General features: G+C 39.5%; 2 protein-coding genes across 7 annotated transcripts; one reads left to right on the top strand and one right to left on the bottom strand.

Moving 5' to 3' along the window:
- The first annotated feature begins 726 nt into the window (after positions 1 to 726).
- LOC143151260 (uncharacterized) lies at positions 727 to 4,167 on the top strand. Its single transcript, XM_076320238.1, has 4 exons — positions 727 to 771; positions 2,847 to 3,088; positions 3,240 to 3,395; positions 3,998 to 4,167. The coding sequence occupies exons 2-4, from the start codon at positions 2,847 to 2,849 to the stop codon at positions 4,005 to 4,007; spliced, it is 408 nt and encodes a 135-aa protein (XP_076176353.1). The 5' UTR covers positions 727 to 771; the 3' UTR covers positions 4,008 to 4,167.
- Positions 4,168 to 4,297: 130 nt separating this feature from the next.
- On the bottom strand, positions 4,298 to 24,358 carry LOC143148224 (retinal guanylyl cyclase 2). Of its 6 annotated transcripts, none has more exons than XM_076314329.1 (22): positions 24,084 to 24,358; positions 21,553 to 22,168; positions 19,445 to 19,608; positions 18,146 to 18,272; positions 17,919 to 18,071; positions 16,214 to 16,652; positions 14,039 to 14,385; positions 13,834 to 13,939; positions 13,269 to 13,371; positions 13,015 to 13,203; positions 12,153 to 12,233; positions 11,901 to 12,077; positions 11,640 to 11,799; positions 11,428 to 11,577; positions 11,026 to 11,197; positions 10,480 to 10,620; positions 10,199 to 10,391; positions 9,591 to 9,762; positions 8,879 to 9,149; positions 7,835 to 7,846; positions 6,745 to 7,320; positions 4,298 to 6,207 (listed from the first exon to the last, which is right to left on the bottom strand). In XM_076314329.1, exons 2-22 carry the CDS (start codon positions 21,818 to 21,820, stop codon positions 5,934 to 5,936), a joined length of 4,275 nt encoding a protein of 1,424 aa, XP_076170444.1. In that variant the 5' UTR covers positions 21,821 to 22,168; positions 24,084 to 24,358; the 3' UTR covers positions 4,298 to 5,933. The 6 variants fall into 6 exon arrangements, with proteins under 6 accessions (XP_076170444.1, XP_076170434.1, XP_076170462.1 ...); XM_076314319.1 differs by having other exon boundaries at positions 21,553 to 21,943; XM_076314347.1 differs by having other exon boundaries at positions 21,553 to 21,938.
- Between the last annotated feature and the right edge of the window lie 200 nt (positions 24,359 to 24,558).

The raw sequence follows: 24,558 nt of genomic DNA, 5'->3' as shown, positions 1-24,558 counted from the left end.
TTTTTTCTTTTTGAAATTTTTTATTCGATTGACATTCTTCGTTCCTTTTTTTTGTCTTTTCACGTTTTTTGTCATTCCTTGTTTCTTAATACTTTTTGTTACTTTTCGTTATTTAGCATCTTCCGTTAGTCTTTTTCATTTAATATCTTTCGTTACTTTTTCCTTTCTTTTAACATCTTTCGTTACTGTTTCCTTTCTTTTAACATCTTTCGTTACTGTTTCCTTTCTTTCAACATCTTTCGTTACTGTTTCCTTTCTTTCAACATCTTTCGTTCCCTTTTCCTTCCATTTAACATCTTCCTTCTTTACAACCGTGCACAGTACTCAACTGCAGGGAAAATTTTAATCCAATTTTAGCACTTAACCCTATCCGTTTAATTTTCCTCTATTGGTATGGATTTCTATTCACGATAAATGTGCATTGCTTCGCGTAGACGTTACGTGTGTAAAATCGGCGTCCGTTTCTGAGCGATTCGAACACGAGGATGTTCCTCGTTCACTTGCGCAATTAAAACGTTAATCTCTGAATAGCAATTGGCGACGATCTGGATCGTGTGAACCCTGCATGCGGTTCATCGGCGTGGACGGTTCGAACATGAACACGAACTCGAATAAGGGGGGCAGGTTGGGGGGCGGGGAGGGTTCCTGGTCGCGTTTTGGAGGTGGGCTAGCTCGTATAAAATCATAGGGGGCTGTCGAAAAGTCGTCACACTAACCAACACACTTTGCACGTTCAGGAATATCCTAAGTCGATCCAGCACCAACGCCAAGGTAAGTGACGAGAACGAGTGAGACGATAAGTGAACCTATCCGGGGGAGGGGGAGGGGGCAATGAACATTTTACGATTCCTCTGTATCACGGTGTTTGTCAAACTTTGATCTGTCTACCCCTGCGCGTTCGTGAATTACTAGAAGAAGAAGAATATATACGTTTATAGAGTTATTACAACGTATATAATTTTATAGAGCTTGTTTCGCAAATTGTCAACAGTCGTATTCTCTCAGAGGCAAACTATACTTCAGACGTCAGACTTTATTGCTTGAATTCCAAGATTCTCGACGGGTCACGAATTATTCCATTGCGTAACGATTTCTCTAATTTGTACCATGTGGAATTTTGGATACCTGAGAGGTCTCGACCGGGCCCCGGGCCTTACGAAGATTCTGTATGCCCTTAAGGCACAGGTGTCACGTAGAAATATTACGTGTAATTAAATTTGATAATGATTTTACTAATTCGTTTCATGTAGAATCTTGCGTATTTCGGATGTCTCATTGAGACCCAGGGCCTTATGAAGATTTTGTATGGCCCTAAACCACAAGTGTCGCGTAGAAATGTCACGTGTAATTAAATTTGATAACGATTTTACTAATTCGTTCTACGTGAAATTTTGGATACCTGAGAGGTCTCGGCCGGGCCCAGGGCCTTACAAAGATTTTGTATGGCCCTAAGTCACAGGTGTCGCGTAGAAATTAAATTTGATAACGATTTTACTAATTCGTTCTATGTTGAATCTTGGATATCTCGGATGTCTCAATGGGGCCCAGGGCCTTATCAAGATTTTCGTAGACTCCTGGACCGCGAGTGCCGTAAAGAATTACGACGGGTCACGTATAATTAAACTCGATAATGATTTCTCTAATTCAACTCACTTCGAATCTTGGGTGCATGGGAGGTCCCATCTGGGCCCGGGGCCTCGTTAAGATCTTGTAGATTTCTGAGTCACAGGAGGTAGGACAAATGTACAAGCCACGTGTAATTAAATTTGATCATGATTTCTTTAATTTTTCCCATATTAAATTTCAAATACCTGAGTTCTCACTGGGACCCAGGGCCTCATTAAGATTTAGTAGACTTCTGAGTTGCAGTGATGGGAAGAAGTATAGATAATTTCACATTTATTTATAAATAAAATAATTTTTCACTCGACCTCTGCAAGGCCTCCACTCGGTAGAGGCCCGTAAACTCTATGCATTAATTCGGTCCTGTCTGGGTCCGTTACTTTTCAATCTGTTCGTTAACCACATCGCGCTCATATTTTAGTACTTTTAATACATGCCGATGGATTTGAAAGTTTTTCGAGTTATTAAGTAACCTAATGATTACCACTTCAGAAGGATCTGTTGGGACTCGTGAAATTCATCTTTTAAAGTTTCTAAATGTAAATCTGTTCACGTTTATTGCCGGACACTTAAACTAACTTATGATTATTTTTTCAATGGGGTTACATTAACTATCTTCTGTATTAACCACATTAGGTTATCTCTACTGCCTTCGGTCCTGCTTGAATAATTTAAAAACATCTCGCCATCGAAATTACTTTATTACTTTTATTATTATATTTAATATACTTCATATATATTAAAGAGAGGGGGAGGACAATATTTTTTTATTTCAGTGGGAATAAATTTTTCCTTGTTCAACGTTCTTACAAATTTGTCTTACGTTCTGTAAGCATTAAAGAAAATTCTTCAATGTGATTACCGTGATCATTAGTTGAACCTTGAAGTTTGATCGTTCATATTTCAACGTAATCGATTGAATTTAGAGCAAATTCTTTCTTGCAATCTGCTCTCGTTCCAATTCACATAACACATTCTCCGACTGCAATTACGGTACTATATAATGCAACCTTGGCTTACTAACGCTCGATAAACGAGTTCCCGATAATCGTTTATTTTCTTATACACACTTCGTCGATTTCATCCTTTTTTTTTCCTCGATTTCATCCAAATTTAAATTCGTTCCCAGATCTTCGACGTTTACAATTTGTTTATTTTCAGCCAATTCTTCCAATTATTTACACATTTTTTTACTGTCAGTGTTTCAAATTTTGTCACTGCAGATGCATCCAGCCAGCTTCACGATTTTCGTTATTGTATGCGGTTGCTTCGTGTCGTACATCGCGACTGAGAATGTTTTACCGGCCGAGGAGAATCTTTCGACCCTTGACAGCAGCTCTGCAATTCAAACGGAGAGCGATGCTAGCGCAGGAGTTACACTCAACAGACCAAAGAGGACGCTTCTGCTGAAGAAAAAGCTCCTCGGTGCAGGACTGCTCGGTTTCGGTTTAGGTGTTGCGAAAGGGTAGGTTCAACGTTCTAGAGCATTGTTTATAATTGTTTCTAACGTATAATTATTTCTGAATATTGTTCCAATAACGAAATATCGTTTTATGAACTTTATCCCTACAGTTTCACGTGTTCGAACGCGAACTATCAGAATTTGTCACTTTCAGATATAAAGCTGGATACTACACCGCACCGGAGGTTCACCACGTGTATCTGTCCCCTCCCCCACCAGCGGTAAAATACGTCGAATACGTTGAGAAACCCATCTTCGTCGAAAGGATAGTCGAGAGGCCAGCGCCTGTTTTCAAATCCGCTCCGTACGGGTAAGTATTGCTCGTCGACTGCATTTTGCTCGACGTGTAAATGAAATTTTTAACGAACAATGATTTTTGGATCCTCCAGTAGTCATTCGTCGACTATTCGAAGAAATTGAAATCATTTTCTCTTTTACTCTTGGCCATCTTCGGTTATTAAAGATACATTTGATGTATGATACATGATTATTGAAAATAGATTTGATGTATAATACGCGATTATTGAAAATACATTTGATGTATAATACGCGAAGATTGAAAGTACATTTGGTGTATAATACGCGAAGATTGAAAATATATTTGATATGTAATACGTGACGATTGAAAATACATTTGGTATATAATACGCGATTATTGAAAGTACATTTGGTGTATAATACGCGAAGATTGAAAATATATTTGATGTATAATACGTGACGATTGAAAATACATTTGGTATATAATACGTGACGATTGAAAATACATTTGGTATATAATACGTGACGATTGAAAGTACATTAATCGTGATATTAATACCCCAAGATGACCGAAATAGCTTTGAGCAAGCATTGTTATTATTCAATTTGTTTAAACGAAATTCCACCTTTACCTTTTTCTATATTTTTTTACAGTGCCTGGTAGTGGAACCAAAGTTCACCGGATCGATAATCTAAAATTGGGCGAACGAAATTTAGGTTAGGTAATTAAACTTGCAGCGAATGAACCTGTAAATATTGTTAACGTAATGGATAAGTGGTACATAAAAATAATATACATTCGTTTGTATCTCTACTGAAATTTTGTTTTCTTTCTTGTCCCCGTATGCACACGAAATAAATGAATAAGGAAACGTGTTATTGTTATTATTATCTCGGCAACTTTCTAGAACGTTGTCACTCAGTGATAATAATACTTTGGAAAAGAGAAACAAATAAGTTTGTGCTGAATTTCAACGTAACTATGGGCAACTTTCAAAATATGAAATAAATTTTAAATCGTTATTAGATATAAACGGAAATTTGTGAGCATCTTGAGTAATTATAATTTAAAAAAAAAGACAAATCTAAATGTAATTTTATCCAAAGCGTGCATCAGTTGAGACATCCTGAAAGAGACACTGGGAGTTGAATAAATCATTAAAATAAATCGGAATGCGAGGAAATAATTTCGTGGAAGATAAAAGTATTCGTTTCGGCTTTCAATCGATAAAATTTTACTTCTTAACGGCTTAACATTACGGTCGACGCGTCGTAATAATATCCATTCAATAATACATCGTTCTTCGGAAAAGAAACCGTGGACACGTGGTTTGTTTGTCTTTATTGACATTCATAAAGTTACGATCTTAATTGAATACTTGTACGTTATGTTTTATTACCGATCACGATTCGTTTCTCCTCTCAGTCGCGTCTCGAAACAAGTCGGTCATTTTGTCGTCTTTCGTTGACAAAAAAATTAGTATTGGTAAAATTCTTAAAAGAGAAACACTTCGAGAAACCCTCGATAAACTTCTCGCCCGCGAGTCCTCCTCGTCCCGTCGAAATCGTCCATAATTTATACCCTATGTACACTTATTTATACATCTAACACACAGATTATTGCGTAATCACGCGAGACATGTTCGCACGTGTCTTTTCCCCCGTTCACCGAATTGCGCGTACAATTCGAACGTATAATTTCATTTGGCGCATTAAATGCACTTCGATTCGCTAATCTACTTATTGTTAGTCTCGAGATGTATCATATTCGAGGAAAACCGTGTAATCGAGTCTCGTGATAATTGTACGAAGAGACGAGACGGAAAAAAAAAGAGAAATGAAAATGAAACATACGGAACAAACTACACTCCTATGCGTTAAGAGCTCGAGTTATTGTCGACGATTTGGAAGCGATAACGAAGAGATACCGACGATAACAACGGACAAAAGTCTGTGACTTCGATGAAAATTAAATATTCCCTCGTGCGTGTAACGAACATTGTTAAAACATTCTCCGTTTGTTCGATCGGTGTTGCTTTTAACGTACACGGGAGGAGAACGAAGAAATTTGAATCGCTGTCAATCTCGCTACCAAAATCGTTATCAGTTTCGCTGAAAGGATACCTTACAAGAGACGTGGCCGCACAAAAATACGATGGATCGTTATCCAATAAATACAATAGACGATTCATCGGTTTCAAAACGATATAGATCCAAAAAACCACTTTGTACCCGCCCTTCCACCGGAAGGAATTCCGACAAAAAAATATATATATATGTATATATACGATGATCTCGCGCTGTGTCATTCGGGAGGAATGTACAATAGTTCGTTCGATTTTTCAAAAAAGAAACGAGAATAAATACGTATGCATGAACGTTTTGTACGTAATAGAGATTGTCATCCGCGATAACGGGAGCGTATAATTCCTCTTTTCCCTGTACTCCGCCATTATTCCGCTAGGTGTCGTGATCACGGGTCACGTGACATTCATTTTACTGTCGATTGATCATCGTGCGGCGATTGTCGTGTTCGTGCGAAATTGTCACGCAGAGTACTCGTCGGAGAAAATTTTCGAGAAATGTTCGTTCAACGAAGGGTCAGCGACTCGACGGATAACGAGACCGACGCTGCTTGTCTGTAGTGCTGAAGAAGCGGCGTTGGCGTCGAGGGCACTTCCTCGATGCGTTCCAAGTCGTTCGCCGCGCCTGCGCTGTTCTGCTTGTAGAGCCGCGCAGTCGTTTTCAGAGTCTGTGGCTGCTGTTGCTGACGATGATTATTCTGCTCGTTGAAATTGATGCACACGGCGTCGTCGGGACGATCCAGGCTGAATTGCCTCTTCAGGAAACGGTAGCCTGTGCCCCTTCCTGAAACGGAAACGGTAGAAGAGAAAATTCGTTGTTTGTGCGTTCTATTATACTTCCCCCACGAATAAAAAAAAAAAAAAAGAAAAGAAAAAGGGGAGTAAATATTTTAATACACATATTTATCTATCTGATCAGAGACACATACTGTCAGAAAGAAAATAAATAAAAATACTACGAGACAAATTCGCGAAACTGTACTTCACCCTACATTTAATGCTAATTCCTATGCTATAAGAGTTTCTTTCAAACGTAACCAGTATCCTTTTAAGCTCCAGGTAAACAGGAGACACTAAGTGCAACTGTGTGTCACCCTACGTTTAATGGTAACTCCTATGCTATAAGAGTTTCTTTCAAATGTAACCAGTATCCCTTTAAGCTCCAGGCAAACAGGAGACACTAAGTGCAACTGTGTGTCACCCTATGTTTAATGGTAACTCCTATGCTATAAGAGTTTCTTTTAAATGTAACCAGTATCCCTTTAAGTTCCAGACGAACAGGAGACACCAAGTGCAATGTAAGAGGCACAGAGACACTTGCCGTAGTGTTCGTTCGGCGAAAGACATCTGTAATAATTGTAAGGTGTGCTCAAATCGTTCTCGTCGATGTAACCACCTATCCTTCGGTGTCTGGTAGGTCCCGGTCTGTAGGAGGTCGCAGCTGAGCTTGAAATCGATGACAGAGAAGTGTTCGACGCACCGAGGAAAGCTGTCTCGGCTGAGTACACAGTGGAAGCACCTAGAGACGCTTGAGTCTCGCCAGAAGTGCTCTTCGCGTTGGAATCGTTTCCTTTTCCATTACCACCGTCTTTCGACGATGCAGTCTTCCCAATGTCGGTCAACACCTTTGGAGAGCAACTTGGACCGAGAGTTTTCTCATCTTGCACCGGTACCGAGACTTTAGCTTCCTCTGGATTCTCATCGACACGTGCCTCAGATGTATCAACGTCTGCACCTCCGTTGTGATTTTTATGATTCTCCTCCATTCTGTTCTCCATTCTGTTCTCCATCCGGGTTTTGTCAAGAGGCAGGTCCTTGTTAGGGGACTCATCATCCGGTGATACGATGGTCTCCGTGCTTGTTAAGTTGTCCAGGATCAGACTCTCGTTCAGCCTTTCGCGTGGAAATTGAAAATCATTAAAATTTTTAACCACGGTATTGATTTGCTCGCGACAAAGACGGGCAAAATTTTAATCAGTACAGTACAATCATGTACAGTGTGTTTTATCTCGACACTCGGTGGAATCTCTCAACAACCGATGGTATCGGGGTAAAAATGTTCTCACGAATGTTGTTTGGTATTGAGAGGGTTGGAACAATTATTTACGTAGCATCACCTCCGTAAATAATTTGATTAAGAGTAGATTTTTTATACCTTTGGTTCTTCGTGAGATATTCCATTCTATCGAGATCGAACAGATATCTTGTAGATGACGTAGAAGCAACCTGATACTTATACCATTTTATTGTATAGTGTTTTGTTTCGTTGAGAATTTTTATCCGCGTAAGAATTTTATCCATGTTCAATGACGAGACTAGAGAAACTATATTTTTCTTTCGAAACCGGCACGTTATTATTCTTAAATCGATATTTTGTAACTGCTGATTTTTCTCACGATCGACTTACCCATGGTTCTCCCTGAAGATGGCGGCAGTATGGCAACAGATAAAAGCATTAAAAATCTGAAAAGCAAACAGCTCGAATGAAGATCTACCAAATCAAAGTACATATACGCAGATGCGGAGACCTTAGCAATAGTTTTCTTACGATGTTTGAACGCACGAAGGAAAGAAGAATTGTTGTGTAAAACCCAAAGGGAAAGAACGAGAAAGTTATCGTCACGGAAATATTAAACGTGTAGAAACTTCATTCTATTATTTGTAAGAAGAGGTCGCAGGGTGTAATTCTCGTTTTTCAACGTGCTTTTGCAAATTAATAGTGCTTAAAATACTAAAACCAATAGTACATAGGTTTGTGCGTGGACGGTTAATAGTTTAGGAGATATTTAAAGTTAAAAATCTTCTGAACTATTAATCGTCTACTTCTAAAATTATATATGATTAGTTTTAGTATTTTAAAAACCATTAATCTTTCGCTACGACGGCCGACTATAGACCTTCTCTACAAACTGTCACTCGTATACAACTGACGACCGCAGTCGCTCTTCACGAGACGTCACTTGCATACGCACGATGGGCGACTACAGTCGCTCGCTATAAATCTCGGTACGTTTACTCTAAACTTGTAGTTTGTCAGGGTTTAAATAAAATAAGTTTATTAGGAAATTATATTAGGTTGTTCGGAAAGTCGTTTCGTTTTCCAAAATGAAGAATATATAATTTAGTATCATGTTTATATACTCTAAAAAGAATCGTGTTTCATTTTCACCAAAAAAAAAAAAAAACGAAATGACTTTCCGAACAACCCAATAGATATCGCGCTGTAAGTAAAAGATCTTTTTTCCAGAAATCATTGCCAGAAACCGGTTTTAGGCGTAATGTGAATATTTTCTGTGCGATATCTCGTTCAATGGGAGTGTTTCAGCGAAAAAGATTGTCATTAAACGGTTAATGCGTAAAAGCTTGTTAAAGTATAAGTTACATCTGGAGACTCCTCGTCGAATGTACGGGTCGCAGCTGAAAGGAGGAACGAACCGATGTAAAGGCTTACCCGATTGGAGGAGGCTTCGGCAGGTCCTTGTCGAATCCTTGTTTCCCAAGCAACCAGTAAGTAGGCATCTTTCCTTTGCCTTTAACTTCTGTCGATCCTCGATACTCGATTCGATATCCGCCAACCTGATACAGTCGATCCCTTGTCGCTTGGCTCAAATGTATCCGCCATGGTGCGCCTGTCGATTCCATTCTCGATGCTGTGTTAACTGTGTCGCCGAACAGACAGTACCTGGGCATCGTTAAACCAACCACACCAGCGCAACATGGACCTACAAGCACAAAGAAGACACAAAACGTCGAACAACTGATTGGATCGGCGATTATTTTCAAAAAAAAAAAATTTTTATTTGTTTTTTTATATACGATCAAGTAGAGCTAATTGACTGCGAATCGTATTAGAATATTGTATTACGATATTGAAAAGTTTTCTAACTCATGTAAGAATGTATAAAACTTGTACTATTACTAATTTATTTATAAAATAAATTCACTGCGAATAATTCGAATATCTTTCTTTCTTTGTCTGCTTTACTTCTATTCCCTTTGGGCGATCCTAAATTATATTTTCTGCGAAATTGAAACTTTTTTCCGCGTTCCAATAAAATACAGTAGTTGGAGTACCGAGGAAATACAAAGAAATTTTTCTACGGTAACGAATGTTGATATTGAGATTACGAGGCATTCTATTGTCGATTACTACTATACTTAACCGGTATGAAGGCCAATCCGAAGTTTCAGCTGAGTCTTCGGCAGGTGTCTCAACTTGAACTTTCCACTTTGGTGTAGCAGATCGAGCGCCATTGTGGCTATTTGCGAGGCATGGTCTGGTATTCTTACTGGACAGCCACCGACGACCATGTAAGCGTCTCCTATAGTTTCTACCTGCAATATTCGTAAAGTTAATGTTTCTCGACTTTGTTCAATGTTCGTTAAATATGTATAACATTTAAAATGACTGAACTGGGAATTTTATGCATTTGTAACGTACACAGAATACATATATACACTTGTGAAAAATCAAAAATAGTAACATTACTGTATTAATTTATGAAATATTTATTCTACATATATTTTTCAGTTTTATTCAAACATTTAAAACGACAAGATTGTGTATTTTATGCATTCGTGACGTGCGCAGAGTATGTTCTTCTCTTGTGTAAAATTAAAATATTAATATTATTATATTAAATTACGAAATATTTACATAGGTTTCGTATGCTTTCTCAATAATCGTACAAGCTATAAATTCATTAAATCCGTAGTTCGGTTAAGAAGTTTTAATTTATATTAATGACAAGTAACCTATATTGTTTGTTACCTTATACACGGTGTACGCGTTGATTGTCGCGTCGAAGCACGTGTACAGGTCGTTTAGAAGATCGACTACCTGGAACGGTGTCGAGTGGGCTGAAATGCTCGTGAAGCCAACGATGTCCGAAAAGTAGATCGTCACTTCGCGAAACTCTTCTGGATCGACGGGCATCCCCAACTTTAATTTCTCAGCGACCGAGCTAAAAGTCGAGTACGTTAAATATTAGTCTCTTTATTCAAACCACCTTATTCGATGTTTCAGTCAATGCTGGAAAAATTCTTATCCACCTTGGTAACATTCGATTTAACAGTTGTTCCGTTTTCTTCTTCTCCATGTCCAATTGCTCCGTGCGCTCGCGTATCAATTCCTCCAGGTTATTCGAATACTTCTCTAACATTTGGAACATCGTGTCCACGAAATTGACTTTTCTACGGATAAAAATAAATCCCAATGAGATACTTAATCCAAGATGGTACAGAGAGACGTACGAAGAAAATAAGATTAATTACAAGATAATAAAATTGAATAATTACAGGATAATAAAATTGAAAGATGTACAAAGTAGAAAAGGAAAAAGTGGAAAAGTACAAGGGGAACATGAAAGTTGTGAATGTTGAAGATTTACCAACGAATATGTATAGAGAAAGTTGGGTCAAAGTAAATGGTGAAGAATTAAGGTTATAAAAAAAATACCCCTCTGATGGTAATCGTAAGTTGATACGAGTAAATAAGAGATTAAAATAGAGAAGTATAGCATACGAGAAGAAACCAAAGAGTTGAATTCCTTTTTAAGACGACGAACGAGAAAACTTTTATCTTCGATATTATTTTACCTTCCGTGATTAAGTTTCTTAAAAAGATCATGGACGTCGTCGAAATCGGGCCTCATGTCAGCTGCTTCGGCCCAACATTGGCGCATGATGTTTATCGCTTCCGGTGGCGCAGCTCCTTTACTTACGGACGGTCTGATCAATGGCGGCGGCTTCATCACTTTCTCGATGATGTCTACGAGGAGGTTCGAGTTCGTTACAAATTTATAAAGCATCGTTGGATAAAAGAATACAGTGAAACATCGATTATTCGAATCAATCGGTGTAGTAATCGATCTGGAAGAACCAAATATACTAATAATCGGTCCTATACTAATAAAATGTCATAATAATCGGTCGTTCCACTGTATTCGTTAACTCTAGAACTCTTTGAATCTTTTATTTTAGAGAGTTCGTATCTCTCACCCTCTGGTGACAAGGCAAGCATACAAAACGGTTCGCCACGGACCACCACTTCCTGCATAATGATACCAAAACTGTAAACGTCTCCCGCTTGGGTGCCCTTCTTTCGCAGATTCGGATGCCTCAAGAGTTCCGGAGCCGTCCACAGAAGATCTGAGGGCAAGATCGTTCTATAGTTACAATTTCCAACTGTCAAATGAATTCGTTCGCGGTACCTCGAGCCGTTTTCGTTGGCGAGACGATATTCTGAGCTTCGTAGAAGGCTGGTAGCCCGTAATCCGTCACCTTGAGCACCCAGCGTGCATCGATGACGCAGTTCCGTGACGTGAGGTAGCCGTGGACACGTGCCGGTGTACCGTGAATGTACCTCATACCCTTTTACAGCGGACAGTACAAAGGAACGAAGATCATGGTGAACGAAAGAACGAAGAAAATACGCTGCTACTGCGTGAAACGTGTTTTACATACATACTTACCCGTACGAGATCTGTGAGTAAGGATAATCTGAAGGACCAGTCGAGCTTGATCTCGTCCTGCATCAAAACGTCTTCCAGTGATCCTCTCGAGCAGTACTCGTAAACGAGGCACGGTCTCGATGGTTCGTTCAAGCACCCGATCAGTGGGTTCAGATTTTCGTGACGTAGCCCGTGGATCTGTGATTAATCGTTTTGGGATAAGAGTTTCTCTGTCCTTTTTTTTTATTAGAGTGCGATACGAGAAGAGCTTACCGTAACCAGCACGTCCATGGCCTTGCTTTTCAACTCGAACGTGCCTTGAGTTGGCAACTCCTTCAGCTGCACCAAGTCACCCTACGGAATAACAAGATACCGGTGTTAAATCGTCGTTCGTTTCATCGTGCGTTCTCATCGGTGGATCTTTCGATTGGAGACTGTTCGAGTAACTCGATGTTCGATTATTTCCTCAGTAGGTATTCGAATACTACGAATAAACTTGAAATATTTGGGTACTCGAGTGATTCGAATTAATATGGAATACTTGAGTAGTGGAGTGCTAATAATCGATTTGAAATATTTGAGTACTCGAGTGTGAATTGATTTGGAATATTCAAGTACTCAAATATTACGTATAAACTTGGAATATTTGAGTACTTGAATACTGCGGATCAACTTGGAATATCTGAATGTCTGAGTCCTACGAATAAACTTGGAATATTTGGGTACTCGAGTGCTACGAATTAACTTGGAATACTTGAGTACACAAACGCTACGAATTAACTTGGAATACTTGAGTACTCAAACGCTACGAATTAATTTGGAATACTTGACTATTCGAATGCTACGAATTAACTTGGAATACTTGACTACTCAAACGCTACGAATTAACTTGGAATACTTGAGTACTCAAACGTTACGAATTAACTTGGAACATCCGAGTAGTCGAATGCTATCGATAAACTTGGTATATCCGAGTATGGAATATCGAGTACTCGAGTGCCAATAACTGAACTCAAAATATCTTGTACTACTCGAGTATCGTTACTCGAACCCCAATAATCCTATCATATCGTTGTCACACGGTTACTCGACTCAAATTGTTAACTCTTAACCGCGTTATTTTATGTGTACTGACGTTGTATCTGGCTCGAGGATCTTTAAAAAAATTATGACGCGCTAGGTTCCCAGTACTCGCTCGTAGATACGGCCTCAGAGACGACACGCTTCCTAATTGAAGCAGATCCGGTTTCTCCACTTCCGGGCCACCGAACTCTTGCAATTGTTGTAACCAACAGCACAACATCGTCTCGATACCCTCGTCCACCTACGAAATGACACGTTAGGGCATTTCACCTCTTTCAATACTGTAACCCCAGGCATTCTATTTACCCTCCTGGCATCTATTCGAGGCACTTGAGGGAATACGAAGTCCGACGTGGTTAGAATTATCTTGTACGGACCTTTGGACATTCTCTTCTTAAGCAGCTTCCTCCTACGGTGGAACAAATCGATTACACGGGGAACGATAGGTGTCGATTCAAGTCTACATTGTACAAAATATTGTATTCTAACGTAGGAATTATTCGATACTAGTATCGATGACTATAAGTGGTCCAAGTCCAGAAAAATTCTATTACAATATATGACAAATTTAAAAAAAAATCACGACTCAGAACACTTTTGTGATACATTCTCCGAGTTCTGCACTACTCCTTGGTGTCACAGAATCAATGATTTTTTATAATTTCGATATGATACTTTTATTACAATATTAATTCGTATAATTTCCAAATAAGTTTCACAAGCTTCGGTCATTCAATTATCGAAACGAACGAATTGAAATTGGATCGAACGAAGTGAAAGAAAAATCCGTGCGATTAATTATCCGCTTACACAACTAGAATTAATATCCGTGAAAAGAATCACCAATTGCAAGAAATCGCTTTTTCCTTACCTAATTAAAATCGCGATCAATATCGCGAACAGGGTCAGCAGCAGCGATCCCAAAACGATGGTCACGATATGTGCGATACGAAACGCTGTTTCGCTTGTAGAACTCTCTGAAAGGTGACAAACGAACGTAATTGTTCAACTATTTTGTCAAAAAATTGACGAAACATTCTGTAACACGCGTTGAAAGTACGAAAGACAAATTACACCTATAAAGTTCGGTTTTTGGCTGTCTCTACCCGTGCATTCGATGTCAGGGTCAACGTCATTGTCCGTGTTGCATTTGGAGAAGTCGGTGGTGTTCGTCCCGCGAAACGCCACAGCGTTCGTGGACAATTTCCGTACGTGGAACATCCTGTGTCGTTCCACGGCGATCATGATAGGTCTCCATGAATCGACACGTCGATCCAGCAACACGTACGTGTACATTTTGTTGTTGAACTCGTTTATGCTCGAGTTGTCGTATGTTAAGACGTTCAGGGTCTCGTTCAAGCGATCCAACAACGTCGGCACCGAGGGTCGTTCCGTACCCTCGTATATTTTCTCCGGGTCGTATCTGCGACACAAAAAAGGGACGAAGTGCTTTCCTTATTTTTTTCGCTATAGTTTCACTCATCGTCACGGTTTTCGACGACAATCGGCGCCACGAGTCGTTCGAGAGTTCTCTCCCGTCGAGTAGACCAAGCAACTGACGTTCTCTACGCGCGACGAGCGCGTCATCTGCCCGGGCAGTTACTCTTCTCGAAGACGAAGCGATCGTTGCGTTCGACTGGCAAATTTTCCCGTAATTTTTTCTTTCTTGTTACGAAAAAAGAATATAATGGTCGCTACGTAGAACTTGGAATCGACCATTAAAAATTGCTGGCCCGATATTCCTTATCTAATCTGATTAAAAAGTTCCACGGGTGCACAATGTACTTTACGAACTTCTATTTTCTCAGGAAAGTATATATTACGGTAGATTTTAATATCGTCGATATTCTTTCTCATTGAAATTTACCGTAACGATGGTATTGTTGCGAAAGTATAATACTTCGAAGAAGATTGAATGTCTCGACTGGAGTACAATTACATTTGTTTATTTTTTGTAAAACGTGGTAGCAAGTAAGGGCTCGGATATGGGTTGCTATAGGGTAAAATATACTTTGAAAATCTATATTTTTCAGGAAACTGTACTTTACGAGATGTTTTAATTCTGTTCACATAGTTTTCAATTTTGTTCAATTAATTTGTTCGATCCAAGTTTGTTTCAATCAATTCAAATTTGTTACGAGTGTAATACAGTTGCACGTAAAGAAAAATTTGATGCTTCGATTAGTACAATTACGTTCGTTTATTTTTTACGAAACGTAGGAGTATTCAACAATAAGTGGCAGGACAAGTGTCCCGTTTATTCTGTTCTAAAGGTAGTATTTCTCTCAATACACGAGAGGAACGTAATCCCTTCCCACTAACAGGGGACTTGGAATAATCGTGATGGTAGGTAAAACGATACGAATTCTTTCGTATTGTACCGACTAGCGTTCTCTTCGCATGGAATCCGCTCTTCTCGTGGAAAGAATGCCAATGTATGACCAACTACTGTATCATTACGTGAGCGGAACATCGCTCTGCATCGATCTGTTGCTTAAATTTTTATTCAACCTTCGTGAAATATAGGTTGAATTACGAGAAACAGGACTCCGAAATATCTTCGTCATTTATCATCGTTTCGGAACACTTCTCCAGAACATTTAATTAAATTTAAATTTCCCGGTCCAAGATCGTTTCAAGGTCACAGAATTCTAGATCGACGATTACGTGTCGACGTGGGTTACGTTACTTTAATAAAAACTACACGTTTCCATTAATGAAAACATTACCTTGAAATTGAGTAAACAAGGATCTTGAAATCGAGTAAAGGATGACCTTGAAATTGAATAAAGAATGACCCTGAAATTGAGTAAAAAATGACCTTGAAATTCCATTAAAAAAAAAAAAAAAAAATATGTAATGATCTTGAAGTCACATATAAAAGAAAGGACGGTCTTGAAATCGTGTGAAAATAGAAATACCTTGAAAATCGTTTAAAAAAAGAAAAAAAAGGAAATGATCTTGAAAGTATTTTTTTTCCCCTGTCGCTATATTTTCACGAACAACGAAACAATATCTCGAGTAGTTTCTCGATACAAGGATAAATGGCATAAATATTTCGGGTTCCCGTTTATCGCACTGACTCACCCTAAGTATTTCATTCTAATTTTCGCTCGACGAGTAACAACGAATAAAAAGTTGTTTTCGCGGAAAGAATGGCTCGTGTACGACCGGCTATTGTCGCGACGTTACCAGACGGAGAAGAAGAAGAAGAAAAAAAAAAAGAAAAAGAAAAAATAAATTGCGCCTACCTATGGTCAAGGGGCGTCACGACCAGCAGTCTCTCTAGGAAACCGGAGCTCAAATTCCTCGGCGGAAAATACCAACTTTTCCCCTCGCTTTCGTTCCGTAATTCACCATCGTCGTCCCCTTCTTGTTCCACGGTCCGTCCCTCGTGATCGTCAAAAGTCACGGCCGAACGAGCTTCGTAGGACACGTTCGATTCGGAAACATTGGAAGACGTCAAACTCTCCAACCAGACATCCGGATGAGAAATCGTGGAATTTGTTCTGGGCAGGAACAGGCCGTCGTCTTTCGTATGGACGATAACGATCATTGAACTCCGCGTGGAACTCGAGAATTGATGCACGTTGTCCAGTTCGACGAGGACGCGAGATGTTAGAACATCATCGTCGTCATCGTCGTCATTGTCGTCGTTGTCGTTGGACGTGGGCAGGCATAGCACGGTAACTGTGAACGAAACACGATCGAAAGATTTATCCAAATCGTGAAAACAATTAACCTTGATTGGTCTACCGGGTCATTTTTGACCCGTGGAATTTTCACACTATCTTTCGATAATTAAAGCTGTTACAACGAATACTATCGGATAGGTATCCTCCTGGTCGTTTCAACGTGTTGTAATGTTAGAAACTTGAGTTACATACATTTTGGGATATTTTTTACATTAAAAATTTTTTCCATTTTATCTTCGTAGTAATGGTATAGATGGATCGGCGAGATTCTCCCGATTAAAATGAGCCCCAACACGGGGTGAATCGGTGAAATTTTACTATTTTACTATTTTTGCTATTCAGGTTGTTTAAATTGGTTAGGAATCAAGTTCGTCCGATTTACGTCGTGTTTGGACTCATTTTGATCGGGAGAACTTCACCGATCCGTTGATACAATTTTTACGAAGATAGAGTGAAAATTGTGGAAATTCAAATGTTCGTAATCGGACGATTCGTTAAACGTTTGCAGCGTTTCTTTGAAGCGCTCGAGCATTTGATCGTCGCTGTTTGGCGCAGGATTTCTTTCTCGTTTACCATTGCTATATCTATTCACTGTCTTTGTTCATGGGATCAGATTACGCTTAGCTCGGGGCATTGAGTAGTAGAGAAATGGTGGCGATGGTTAGTTGAAATTTAAGCGAGCGTTACTGTACTTACAAGAAGAAGGCCAAGATCTGGAAATCACTTTTATGAAGACAACAAGTGCAAATTGTAGTACACACCCAATACTTCAAATCCCTCGAAATATTCGTCAATATCAGATCCACTTTTAAAAAAATTCCACTTCAAAGTTACCATCCCCCTTATCACCAATTTCGACAAACTTAATAATGTGTAATAATTACAGTGACGATGACAAGACATCTGCCAACTCTACTAGAGATCCCAAATTCAAACTTTACCTCGATATATAACAAATATTTACTTTTAATTATATTTACACACAACTTTCGACCAATTCTTTGAGAATTTTGAAATACCATGTATACGCAACAATTTACACTTACAATCATTTATGGAACACTATTTACACATCTAAATTTTTCTTCGTTGGTTGCACAGTGCCACGTTCAGTCTCGTACGAGTAATTTTTCCAACTCCGAACAGTACATGGAAAATTTTAAAACGACTCGAAAGGTTCTCTTCCAAGAAAATCTCATAAAAAAACGAAGAGAACCCCATCCGTTTATCGTTTAAATCTGTTCTTCGTAAATTGACTCACCTCTGCGGGAGATATTGTACGTGGGTCGAAGAATTTTTCGTATTTCTTCCGAGGGTGCACGATAGGGTAGTATCGCATAAAACTTCAACACAGCTCCTACGTTTCTGAGAGCGCTCAGCAGCGCTCTGTCGAGACTCAGCCACGGTTCGCGATCTGCAACGCGATAAATTGCATCGTCGAGCTCGTACGGTTCGCGATCACGAATATTTTACGAGGGTGAATTTTACCCGTTCCTATCAGGACCACCGCCTTCCATTGTAACCGCATCAGCATCTCCGTGACGGCCTTCGCTATCGTTGGCAACGACGGCGACAATCTGACGATCGACGAAAATTCTCTCTCCTCTGGGTCTTTCTGAAACAAGCAACGTCGGTGGGAGTATAACGCGCGACGATCGGTCTTGGATGCCGGGTATACTATGGGGAGCTGGAAAGATGTCACTCGGATTAACCCATTTGCATCTGGAAGCGGAATACTCCGAGAGAAATTTTATTCTCTAACGTGGATGACACCGGCCGATTAACGAACAAATATCCGTGTCGCGGTTAGTTCGAGACAAATTTAGATTATCGATGCGTGTAATTTGTAAAGGTGGTGGTTTTTGAATGATAATTTCCAAAGGTGATAATTTATGGATATTAATTTCCAAAGGTGGTGATTTCTAAGTAATGATTTTTAAATAGTAATTTTTAAAGGTGGTAATTTTAAAATAATAATTTCTAAAGGTAGTTATTTTTAAATAATAATTTGTAGATAATAACTTCTAAGGGTGGTAATTTCAAAATAATAATTTCTAATGGTAGTCATTTTTAAATAATAATTTATAGGTAAGAACTTCTAAAGGTGGTAATTTCTAAATAATAATTTCTAAAGATTACACTTTCTAAAGGTGGTAATTTCTAAATAATAATTTCTAAAAATTATAATTTCTAAATAATAATTTCTAAATAATAACTTCTAAAGGTGGTAATTTCTAAATAATAACTTCTAAAGGTGGTAATTTCAAAATAATAATTTCTAAACGTAGTCATTTCTAAATAATAATTTGTAGATAATAATTTCTAAAGGTGGTAATTTCTAAATAATAATTTCTAAAGATGATAATTTCTAAATAATAATTTCTAAAGGTAATAATTTCTAAAGATGATAATTTCTAAATAATAATTTCTAAAGATGATAATTTCTAGATAATAATTTCTAAAGATGATAATTTCTAAAGATGATAATTTCTAAATAATAATTTCTATAGGTAATAATTTCTAAATAATAATTTCTAAAGGTAATAATTTCTAAATAATAATTTCCAAAGATGATAATTTTTAACTGAACTTCCGAACACCCAACATTGGTAACCAATTTCGCTTTTTGATGCAAATGAGTTGCAAGGATAGTATAACACCATGTGTAAGGGGATTGTGGGCAGTGTCGCGGGCATTCCAGCGCCCAATGAAACGTCCGATCTAATATGATTCACAGTTCCTGACATCTTTCCAGCTTCCCGTAGTACATGGATTTAAACTGCTTACCAAAGGACACGTCCACGTAAATAACGGTATGTTCCAGATTTGCGCGAGTTTAGCGGTAACTTCGCACATAGGGGAATCCAGAACGGCTACCAGAGCCTTCGTTCGTCTTTGCCCGAGTACGTGGAGCAAAGCATCGAGACCGCGTGTCTTTGCCTCGCAGGACACTGAGGAAATACGACTCCTTAATCTCGAGAGACTTTGGCGCGTGTCGATGAAAGAACGACGTTCGAAAATTACTGGTACTCGTTGGAAAAGAAACATTTTTACAGAACACGAACACCCATGTTCGTAAATACTGAAACACATCTTATATTTTTCGTAAAGAAGGGGTGAAAAATACGGTTCTTACTGTAGGCATTATATTTGTCTCGATCGTTAGATTTTTTCAATGAAACTTTTCTTATATCGTTTTTAAAGATTTGAACTACAATTAGATAAAAAAATTCAATTCAGAGGTGATTTGACCATGACACTTTTTTTAAGAAAGAGATGAAAAATACGGTTCTTACTATAGCTGTACTTGTAGGCAACATGTATTTCTTTCGATCGTTAGATTTTTTCAATGAAACTATTTTTATATCATTTTTAAAGATTTGAACTATAATTAGATAAAAAAAATTCAATTCAGAGGTGATTCGACCATGATATTTTTCTTAAGAAAGGGACGAAAAATACGATTCTTACTATAAGCATCGTATTTGTTTCGATCGTAAGATTTTTTCAATGAAACTTTTCTTATATCATTTTTAAAGATTTGAACTACAATTAGATAAAAAAAAATTCGATTCAGCGGTGATTCGACCATGACATTTTTCGTAAAAAGGAAATGAAAAACGCGGTTCTTCCTGTAGGCGTCGTATTTGTTCCGACCATACGAGTTTCTCGATGTAACCTTTTTCATATTATTTTTAAGGATTCGAACTATCGTTCTAAATAAAAAAAAAAAAAAAAACCGATTCAGAGGTGACCTAACCCCTTCACAGTTCCAACAGGTCTGCGTGTAACACCTACTTCCTTGTAAAATATCAAAGGGGGGAATATTCTCCTTTAATAAATATAATAAATTAACAAGAGTCTTTAATCTTAATACTTCTCGATGGAGGTGCATCTGTACAGTTGGTAGACCAAATATAACAATCTCGTCAAGTTGTAAAAAAAGATACACACCTTTTAATGCGCCGTTTATTCGATAAAAATTACCATTCTTATCTAAATAACTGACGATGGAATAAACGTTGAGAATAAATGATTGTACAGAATTTTTTTCATTCGTTATTTATTATACGAATAAAACTCTGCCTATTGTGTTCGGGTATTAATCGTTAAGTAAGTTCTTCTATATGTTCCTCTCGTACAGGGATTATTTCATGATCCGTTGCTTTCACCTACCACAGATATTTTCAACGCATTAATTAGGTGATTTGTAGGATATTCTGAACTTTCTGTATGTTGATCAAATAACTTTATTTATTTCCGATTCCCTAGGGTACGCAGACTCAGGTTATACAATAATTTTTCTTTTCCAACAGTGACCAATTTTGTACACGGTGTTTCGAGAGGGAGCACCACATTTCCGATTTCAAAAATATTCAATTTTACATTTTCCTTAAATGTAACGTTTTTTTTTCAAATTATAATTTCTCTATTGTCGCAAGTACGACTTTTTCTCATCCCTGTAGCTTTCACTACAAAATTGGCATTTCTCAAAAAGCGTACCGTTCTCAAACCAATCAATATTTTCAAAAATCCTTTCGCGCAATAATAACAACGTTCGTCTACTGTCTATAAATTACAATTTCATTCAATTCCGCCCACTAGTACCGGAGAAATCCATTCCACAATGAGACTATATCGTTCGAGTAGCATGTTATGAGACAGCTCGTATTTCCTATACGAAGAAACATTTTCGCGTGAAAATTCTCCAAAATATAGTTCAAGATACGTACTTTTACTATATCTACGAAACATTTATATAGGACGTTCGGTATGGTCGGAAAAAAATCCGAAAGATTGGCCATTTTTCGGTCCGGAGAGGCGGTGCTCCCCCGTAAGTGCACCGACACGTTACGGCGCATTCTGTGCGATAAAAGAACGAAGACGGTACTCACGGTACGTGGGTATCACGGTGATCGATATGTCGAAGTCCGTACGATCGATGAAATCTTGTATATCCGTGTCGTTGGTTTCACTGTTGTCGCAATGTTGTCTCAGAAACACCGTTACTTCTGTTTCGGGTTGATCGTAGTAGTCGTCGGTCACGTTGGATAAATAAGAAACGCACGGATCACGCTCGATACTCGACAAAAGCACACATCCAGGCAGGATCACGATCGAGATCCACGACCAGAGCCGGCGGCTGAAAGAGTTCCCGGCCATGGGCCTCCAACCCTATCCCTCCGCTCGGTCCCTAGCTCGCACGGTCGCTCGCGTCCGCAGCTTTGGCTAGCCTATTGACCCGTATCTATTTGTCTCTGTGCTCGCTTTTTCCCAGTATCTTCGCTACGATACGATAAAATAGTCTTTTGTAAAGTGTCGCGTCGAACACGGGGACCGATCCCCGTACACCATTTCGAGAAAATCAAGGAGGCGCATCGATTGCCGTACATCCGCGTGTATCCACGGTTCGTTTAACAATGGGACAATCTCGCTGGACCCGTACGTCGTCCGTTCCGATTTGCAAGTACCTCCGACTCTCCTTCTCTCCGGATAAAAACGTTCGATCGACTGCGAACGGAAGGAAACGCGCGTCGACACTTTCCAAAAGAGATTCGAAAGATAAACGAAAGGTTGCGAGATATCGAACCGGAGTCTCGCTCTTGGGTATACGTGGAGCGTTTCCACTTAGCCCGGGATCGATTTTTCTCGATCTCGAATTTTACGAACGAAAGTGAACATTTGGAAAATTTTCGTCAGATCCTCGCGTGACGCGTGTCGTCGAATTGGCGAGATTCCGGCGATTAAAACGAGCCCAAACACGACCCCAATCGCGTTACTTCTGTTGCAAGTTTTTCGAAAATTTTTTCAAAAATTTGGAATTACGTTCGGTGAAAAGTGGTCCGAATTGGGCCGTGTTTGGACTCGTTTTCATCGGGAGAACCTCGCCGATCTGTTGGTAATAATTTCGCGACGATATCGAGTGGAGTATGAAAATTGTAAGTTTCGGTAGCGGATAAATAAAGAAACACGGCGGTGGCGATGATTGAGTTTCATATATACGATAGAAAAATCGTACAGTTCGTCGTATAAACGAATTTAACGCTTGAACGTTTCGTCGATACGCTCGATGCTCTCGCCTCGTATTTTCAAGGGGGAATGTGGAATTTATTCGTACAATCGAAACGAGACAATTGTTCATCGTCGCGCGACAATTCGCAGTTCGTTGAAATCGCAGGTTCAACGTTGAGGGGGTAGCAATTTGGTCGAATAAATTTCGACAGAACCATTTTATTTCCCGCCGCCGCCTGGGGGAGATTTTATTTATGGGAAATTATTCTGACACGCGCGGAAGTATGGGACGCTGCAAGATGAGGCGGCGAGCGGTGGTAATCAGAGCGTGCACGATGTTTTCGTGCAAAAAAAGGTGTTCAACTTAATCACGGTAGACTAAAGCGCTGTAAACATTTTCCACCGCATTTAGTATTTACCGACGCTAAAAATATTTAACGAACGATCTTCCTCGAACGATCTTAGGCGTACCCTGCGATCCTGACGATTTATAATTACGCGCAAGTCGACCGAGTACACGAGTCGTACTACTTTCGTGTCCCGTACCGCGACATTTACGCAACCAACGTGCGTTAAAAGTGTTAAACCTAACCTTAATACGCTGTACCGAGTATCATCGATAAGAGACATTATTTTCCAAACACATGAAATAGAACGGAAACAAATTCGTCGACTAATCTGTCTAACGAATGGAAACGACCGTTAATCATCGACGCGACATCTACGATAGTTTTAACGACCAGGAAATTCCTTCTATTGTTATTTGTCATTGAAACAAACAAAAAAAAAATACCGCGCGCGGTACGTTCGTTCGAACAGTGGCGACTGGAACAACGGTGCAGCTCGTTCTCGGATGTCGTGCAATCGAAAAGAATTCAAATCCCTCTACCCTATGACGCAAAATGTACCCGGCACATTGACACGAGCAAAAAATGCACGCATAAACACGTCCTTCTGTTCGGGGCTCGTATCGAATTTCGATGAAATTACCATCCATAGAAATCCCGTTTCCTTTCGTAGAAAAAAAGACATTGTTTCTGGAATCGACGAGGTCGATGAAAAATTGGAACCGTTCGAAAAGTACAATCGCACATTCTCCGACCGATACAACTGGCAAACGGATCCCCGTTACATCGATAACGGTAAATCTGGTAATATTCGCATACTGTACGAGCCGATCGTACGAGTCGAGTTAGTTCGATACGATGTAGACAAGACTGTGACAACATCGAGAATAACGGACGAATTCCCATCTGCGAAGATGTATTCCGGTTATAGCCTCATCCATTAGGACCACGGGGAGTCTATTTGACTCTACGAACGAAAGATACAACCGTTCGGTCGCTTCGCTCGACGACTGGCCAACGTACGAGAAACGACCGATACGGCAACGTTGGACACGTTCCCGTCTTACCGTTTTATTATTCGCGAGGAGAAACGGCAGCAGAAGAGTCGTTCCCTCTTCTTTTGCTTGCGTATATACCAGAAGGGGATGCGCGACGTCGAAGATAATTTAAAAATACGCATATCGCGGACAACGTCGAAAGGACGAAGTTACGTTCCCGTGTTGTCACGTATTACACGAGACACGATGATTATCCCGACGCGAGACGAACAAAGCACGCGTGCCGTGGCGGAGCAGCGAGAGCCGAGTCCGTGGAAAAATCACGAGCGCTTACGGACGGCCCGAACGCCTCGGCGTCCGGTATCGAACTAAGTCGAGTGCTGCTCCCTTCTACACATGCTCGAGAGCTGACGTTATCACGAGGGAGCGAACGTTCGTCCCGGGGAGCGAAACCAGCCAGCACGCGGTTCCGCGCCGTTCCCAGTATCATCCCCGCTTCGCGAACAGCCCAGTCGTTCCCTCTTTCTCCACGTCCCGTTACATC

This window comes from Ptiloglossa arizonensis, chromosome 1, assembly GCF_051014685.1.
Source record: "Ptiloglossa arizonensis isolate GNS036 chromosome 1, iyPtiAriz1_principal, whole genome shotgun sequence".
Lineage (NCBI taxonomy): Eukaryota > Metazoa > Arthropoda > Insecta > Hymenoptera > Colletidae > Ptiloglossa > Ptiloglossa arizonensis.
Note: the sequence above shows the minus strand (reverse complement) of the source record. Positions and strands in the feature narration are given on the sequence as shown.

What these genes read in the sequence shown, in the direction of transcription:
- LOC143148224 (XM_076314329.1), bottom strand. Translation starts at nt 21,820, where the DNA reads ATGGCCGGGAACTCTTTCAGCCGCCGGCTCTGGTCGTGGATCTCGATC. An exon ending in CTCGAATAGATGCCAGGAGG is followed by an intron (nt 13,204 to 13,268) that starts GTAAATAGAATG and finishes GTCATTTCGTAG; the next exon opens with GTGGACGAGGGTATCGAGAC. An exon ending in TTAAATCGAATGTTACCAAG is followed by an intron (nt 10,392 to 10,479) that starts GTGGATAAGAAT and finishes CTCGACTTTTAG; the next exon opens with CTCGGTCGCTGAGAAATTAA.
- LOC143151260 (XM_076320238.1), top strand. Translation starts at nt 2,847, where the DNA reads ATGCATCCAGCCAGCTTCACGATTTTCGTTATTGTATGCGGTTGCTTC. An exon ending in GGTTTAGGTGTTGCGAAAGG is followed by an intron (nt 3,089 to 3,239) that starts GTAGGTTCAACG and finishes TGTCACTTTCAG; the next exon opens with ATATAAAGCTGGATACTACA.